This window comes from Denticeps clupeoides, chromosome 18 (assembly GCF_900700375.1).
Source record: "Denticeps clupeoides chromosome 18, fDenClu1.1, whole genome shotgun sequence".
Taxonomy (NCBI): Eukaryota; Metazoa; Chordata; class Actinopteri; order Clupeiformes; family Denticipitidae; genus Denticeps; species Denticeps clupeoides.
The window spans coordinates 16808718-16815832 of NC_041724.1; the positions used below are offsets into that span (position 1 = coordinate 16808718).

The window sequence follows — 7115 nt, forward strand, 5'->3', positions numbered from 1 at the left end:
AAAAGACAATGTATAAAAAAAGTAAAAAGAGCAGAGATTGTGCAAAGAGAAAAAAGCACAAAGATTTTGTGCAAAGTTGTTTTGTGCAAAGAGTCCGGAGTGATTGAAAGTGAAAGAGCTGGAGTGTATTGGAGTTCTAAAAAATATATAATATACTTAGAAATGTGTTTTGTTGTGGCCAAAAAGCTACTTCACCATGCTCAAAAACATTGCTTTGAATTAATGCAATTCTGCCAACAGTTGGCTTAACTTACGTCAAACTACTGTTTTATTTTTTAGAGTGTACGCTCCTGCTGATCAGTCAAAGTAAGAATATGTTTACTACAGAAATATTTGGTTTTAACTCTTCATATGAGTAACTGTTTAACCGCAAGCATTTCTAGATTTGATGCAATTAAAGTGGGTGTGTATGAGGCGACTCACAGGTGTGGCTGCTGTGACAGATGGCTCTAAGGGTTTGGGCTTGGTACCTTGGAATTTGGAAAAAGTTCATAATCACATGTTTCTGAAATTATACAATTAGTTTTTATGTTAATGCAGCAAGCAATTACCTTTACTAAGGTCTTTAGGATCTCACTTGCAACAGCGAAAATGCTGCGTTTCCACCCTTACACTCTGGGTGGCACTCTAATAAAGCACAGTTTATCATTCTGCCGAATCGCTAAATCTCCAGACTCGCAAATTCTAAGGGACACCTTGGAAAGGGCAGAGGGAGCTTTGTGTGGGTGGGAGGGGGATTGAGAGAGAGCCAGACTAACAGTGCGCTGCATGCGCCGTTGGAGAGGATTACAGAAAACCTGATAAATTCCCTGATGTGGAGTAATCACTCTTTCACCGCCGTCTGGTTTTGGCAGCATGATGTATGCTCTGAAAAACTCATATACTGATCAGAGACGATGTGTACCTCCGGCACAGCCTCTTCATCTCTTCTTCGTTATTTTCATTGTTGGTGGAGCGCGCGGCGAGGTCCGCTATTATGTTCCGGAGGAGCTGCAGCCAGGCTCCGTTATCGGGAACTTAATGCTGGATTTAGACCTGGACGTAGCGGAGATGGCGAAGCGCAATGCCCGGGTCGTAGCCGAGGGTGACCGGCAGTTCTGTAACCTGAACGAGGAGACTGGTTTTCTCCTTGTCAGCGAAAGGATGGACCGAGAAGAGCTGTGCGCGCAAGCTGCCGTCTGCGTCTTACAGTTTCAGTTGCTCGTGGAGAACCCTTTGCAAGTGTATAGTCTTGTTCTGGAAATTCAAGATATTAACGACAACACCCCCTTCTTCGTCAACGGTGAGATCGAGCTGGAGATAGCAGAGTCCACCGCAGTGGGCAGGCGCTTCCCGCTGGAGAGCGCGTGGGACCCCGACCTGGGACCCAATGCCGTTAAATCATACAGACTAAGCAAGAGCGATTATTTTGCCCTGGAAATGAATTACCAAGTAAACGGCAATGCGTCTCCTGAATTAGTGCTTCATCGGACGCTGGATCACGAGACGTTGGTGGAACATCATTTGACCATTAGCGGGATTGATGGGGGAGACCCCGTGCGTTCTGGAACGGCGGCGGTTCTTGTTCGGGTGCTGGACGCGAATGATAACGTTCCAGTTTTCAGCCAGAGAGTCTATAGAGCTTCGGTCGTGGAGAATTCCCCCCGGGGGACTTTGGTGACAGCCTTGAACGCGACTGATTCAGACCGGGGTCAGTACGGGGAAGTCATGTATTCTTTCAGTCACGTGTCGGACGAAACCCGAGGGCTGGTTGAGATTGACTCGGTGACGGGCGTGGTGAGGGTCACCGGATTAATGGATTACGAGGAATCAAGTGCGCACGAGTTGGACGTTCGAGCCAAGGATGGCGGCGGTCAGTCATCCCACTGTAAACTGATTATCGACGTGATTGACGTGAACGACAACGTGCCGATTGTATCAGTAAAGTCAGCCTCGGCCTCAGTAGCCGAGGACTCCTATTCTGGAGCTATGGTGGCGCTTCTGAACGTCCACGACCCGGACACTGGCGCCGGCGGTCGTGTCAGCTGCTACATCTCCGACAACGTGCCCTTCCGACTGATCTCAGAGGTCAAAAATTATTTCATGCTTGTGACCGACGACGTTTTAGACAGAGAAACGCACTCGCACTTTAACATCACTGTCACCGCTGCAGACGACGGCTCGCCCCCTTTAATGTCAAGTGAAGTGATCTCCATATCGGTGGCTGACGTTAATGACAACGCACCCATTTTTACGCACAGCTTCTACGACGCGGAGGTACCCGAGAACCAGCCTAGAAATACGCCGGTGGTTAGAGTGAGCGCCGAGGACAGAGATTTGGGCAAAAATGCTAAAATTAAATATTCCCTGTCATCCCACGCTGATTTTTTCTCCGTCGATGCGGATACGGGCAACGTCTTCACAGTACGGCCATTTGATCACGAAACTTTGAATTATTTCCAGATAGATGTCACGGCAACAGATGGAGGGGACCCCTCTCTCACTGGCCACTGCACGGTCAGAATCCTTGTCACTGATCAAAACGACAACGCTCCCGTCATCCTCTACCCTGTCCAATCCAATGGGAGCATCGCAGAAGAAATGGTCCCTTTATCTGCTCCTGAAGGATACCTGGTGACTAAAGTAGTCGCTGTGGACGCAGACGTTGGTCACAACGCCTGGCTTTCGTATCGCATCGTGCAGACATCGCAGCCGAACCTGTTCTCCGTGGGGATCCACTGTGGGGAGATAAGGACTCTCAGGCCGTTCACGGAAGATGATGTGAATAAACACGCTATCGTGGTCTCGGTAAAAGACAACGGCGCAAAGTCTCTGTCCGCAACGGCCACCGTGCGCATAGCCGTCGGTGACACAGCGGCGGCTTTGGACGAGCTCTCCGGTCTGAGCACCGGCGTGCAGATGGACAGTGATTTCACTTTGCATCTACTCATCTCCTTAGCAGCCGTCTGCGTTCTGTTCCTGTTCCTCACAGGCGCGCTGGTCTGTTTCGGACGGCGGAAGCCGACGTTCTATCGCGAGTCAGTATCGAACCTGCCGGTTTTCCCCCCGACCTACAGCCGACGCGGTTACTCCAGTCAGTGCGCCACGCTCCACGACGACTCGCGCTCCGACTGGTTTCTGACAACCGGCTCTTGGAAAGGTGACTTTAGATTTGGATCGGGCGTCATCGATTACGACGCCATCAAAGCGAAAAGCGTCGCACCTCCGAAGAATAAAATAGTTGTTCGTGTGAGCGCGCCTGGACGGGAAACACAACGCGCGGGAAAAGTATTCCTAAAATAGTAATGTAGAGTTTTCCTCATATTTACATTTACAGCATTTATCAGACGCCCTTATCCAGAGCGACTTACAATCAGTAGTTACAGGGACAGTCCCCCCCCTGGAGCAATTTAGGGTTAAGTGTCTTGCTCACGGACACAATGGTAGTAAGTGGGATTTGAACCTGGGTCTTCTGGTTCATAAGCGATAAGCGAAATCCAGAGCGATTTACAATCAGTATTTACAGGTACAGTCCCCCTAGAGTGTCTTTGTCAAGGACACAATGGTATGTGGCATTTGAACCTTGGTCTTCTGGTTCATAATGTGTTACACACTAGGCTACTACCACCAAGGTCCTTTCACTAATTTTTCTACTGCTGAACACAATTGTACAGATTAACAAAGCAATAAAACCGAATACACAGTAATGCATTAGCAGATAAATATTTATTGAATGAATAATGCATTTTTAATTCAAAACCCTTTTGTAAATTAAACCAGTTCTTTTATGCTTAAATAATTATTTTCTCATGAATAATCCCTTGAGATTACCTATTATTATTCAGTAATCTGTCGAATAAAGGACATTTCCAAATTTTAGACATATTGATTTAGACATGTTTACCATAAAATGTGGCCTATTTCTATTATATATTTTATTTTACTTCTTCACAGCTAGGAAGTCAGCAGTGACTTAGCAACTTTTATTGGTTTCTCATCATCTTACAGCATCAAGAAAGATGTATGAGGACAAAACATGAACAGACAAGAAAAATGTCTTAATCTTATGTATACAGTCACAACTCATAATGTGAATAAAAATTGTGAAAGCCCAAACATACATAAATATATTTTAATCTAATCTGTAGTGTACTACACATATACAGAATTTTCAGAAATGTACATTCACCATATTAAGACACATACAATGATTTTTGGCCATAGGAACTTTGGAATAAATTACATTATCTAAAAAAAAATGCTTTCTTAGATGTATATAAATAGAAAATATCTCAAGGTGGTCCTTTACACACATTAAGTATGAAAAGGAATGGCATTCATGAATCTATGATCTTCATGTGAATTTCATAATTATCTTCACATAAAGTAATAGGCAATGCTCTCAGACCACATTTAGATGACCACATGTTTAAAATGTATAAATTGAGCTGTGCTTCCACTGTACATAAATAGATCATGACACATTACAGTTCATGTCACCACTTATGTCTAATACACTCTGTCACACCAGAGAGGGGAAGGAGAGGACTTAATGAACTTCAATGGGTTGAAATTAAATGGAACAGTTTATCATACAAAGGAAAAAAGTCAAAGGGCAGAAATAATCCACCACGCCATGCATGAAGAGGGGGGGGCAGATACTGTGTTCTCCCCAAGTACTCCAAGTACCTTGGACCGGCTGAGAAGTCAGGAGGCCCTTGTGGCTACGTACAATCCTGTTTGACACAAACAGCAGCACATACCAATGTGGGGACACACAGAACGATGGGAATCCTCAGGGTTTGCGTTGGAGGATAGATCGATAGTCTCCAGATCACGCAGGGCTTTTGTAGGGGATCACATGAGACAAAACTAGCTGCACCTGACCCTTGTTACACCTGGGAGGATCCCTGTTTGTGCCGAAGAGCCCTGGGAAGGGAACGTGATAAAGAACCCCCACCCCAGAAGTGCAAGAGAGATAACGTCAAGTGCACTCTACAGGATTGGGACTTACCGAGGAACCCACTGTTACAGGCGACACGGTATGCAGACACAGACAATGTCCCTAATACTCAGGGGAGAGGGAGCGTGTCATGGGGAGCAGAACTGGTGCGGACGTGACACACAGCATTATCTCTTTGAAACATAAAACTCTGTGCAAAGGTGTTTTGGATTTTTCTCAAGTTCTGTGCATGTAAAGTCATATCAGCAGTTTTGGCCATAACATTTTTATGATGTGAATGAAAAAGTTGTTTGGCTTAAGTTTCTGCCCATTACTCATCAGATTTCTGTTGTCCCATGAGTAGGGGATTGGAGAAAAAAGTTTTTTTGTACCATTTTATCTGAATCATTTAAAGACCTGCTTTCTGTAAGAAGCCACCAATCATTAGTAGTTAAAAAATGGAACAAAAAGAAGTAAAATGCTACTTTCCATTTTATAATAGTTTATAAATGAACCTTGGTGTGAGTCAGAGTGCATAAAATCCAGCAACATTATGTTAATTTACATGTTAAACCATGTGTGAATAAAACATTGCTGCAGGCAGACCTACTTTTCATTCACATTGCAGTGAAGAGGACAATAATATCTGTGTGAGCTACAGATTAACTCAAGAACTTGAGTTGCTTTTTTAAAGCATTGTGAGAAATTATATTTTCATTCAAATTAGGTTCTGGCTGACAATTTAATCCTAAAATGCATTCAGAAATGGTATTTCTCCATAACTTAATTCATCTGTCTCGTGTCATATCTTATGCATGTGTTAGATGATTTGTAAAGTAATTTAATCTATTTATAATTTAATCTCTAATTTCTCTTTTTTTTCTTCTTTATTTCTTTGTTTTTCTATTGACTCACATATCTGACACATATTTCCTAAAAAATAGGGCTGTTTGTCTATGTCTGTCTATGTAATTACGTAATTACATAGACAGTCTGTTATGTAATTACATGGATTCTGTAGTTTATCATGTGTGGAAAGATCACGCATAACTAATTAGACAGAGACAGGTTTGGCTGATCATGTGTATGTACAATACTCCACCTGGTGGATCTGAGGTTGTGATGGCGAGACAGATAGAAAGAGTCAAAGTGAGACTGAAAGTCAGAGCAGAGGTCTAGAAAGTCTGCATTTCTCTAGTATTGCCTCAAAATACAAGCACACTGTTTGCATGTGATTGTGAAGGCTGTGAGCCAAAGTGTTGCCAGTAGTAATGACATTGAAAGAAAAGTCACATTTTTACCTCTGTCCACACCCCAACCGGGAGGGATTTTATGAGCTTTGGAAAAATGATTACATGAGCTTTGGATTATGATTATGATTTTTATCCAGACTTCAAATGTGGGTCACTGGCGAACATAAGATGTTCGAAATCACAATGACTTAATGGTTATTTTTGTGAAGGAAAAAAATTATAAAAGAACATTAGATATAATCAGATTACTGCATTGTATGTCCAGGATCAGATAAAAAAAGGTCTTTATTGAATATAAGATGCTTGATTGGAATGGGCTCCATAAAATTAGGAGGCCAAGTCAACAGCTTGAACTTGCTTTGTTCCTCAAACCATTCTTGAACAATCTTGAACAGTGGCAGGGCACATTGCTCCTGTATATTACCACTGCCATCAGGTAATATTGTTTAGGTGGTTTTCCTATAAAAGATTTCCTGAAGCATATTACTGCTTCACATTTATTCTTCCCAAAGTGCATCCTAGTGTCCTGCTTTGTTGCCTCGTTTCATTTCATTGTATTTCATTAATTTGCTGAGCCCAGGTTTCAGCAAGTTGTGGCATTAAGAATGTAATGGATCAAATTTACTCAGGACAGATATAGTGTTCTCATTTCTTGAGAATGCTATGGTAATGCTAATTTTGAAAATGTTGAACAGATTGTGTGTATTTTCTGTGTTTGACATCTTAACCTGTACACATAGTTATTTGTAAAGTATTTGTGTTGGCAGGACTAAGGACACAATTGACCATACAACCATCTATCATCTCCTGCTTACAGCACTCACCCACCTGGACAGTCGGATGGGAAATTATGTTAAAATGCTCTTCATTGACTACAGTTTGTTATACAATTTAACATGATAATCCCTTCCACACTCACCACCAAGCTGGGGCACCTGGGA

At 42.9% G+C, this 7115-nt stretch overlaps 1 protein-coding gene across 1 annotated transcript; it reads left to right on the forward strand.

Moving 5' to 3' along the window:
* The first annotated feature begins 737 nt into the window (after positions 1-737).
* LOC114768348 (protocadherin gamma-A6-like) lies at positions 738-3361 on the forward strand. Its single transcript, XM_028960577.1, has one exon. It carries the CDS (start codon positions 856-858, stop codon positions 3280-3282), a length of 2427 nt encoding a protein of 808 aa, XP_028816410.1. The 5' UTR covers positions 738-855; the 3' UTR covers positions 3283-3361.
* The last annotated feature ends 3754 nt before the right edge of the window (positions 3362-7115 follow it).

What these genes read in the sequence shown, in the direction of transcription:
- LOC114768348 (XM_028960577.1), top strand. Translation starts at nt 856, where the DNA reads ATGATGTATGCTCTGAAAAACTCATATACTGATCAGAGACGATGTGTA.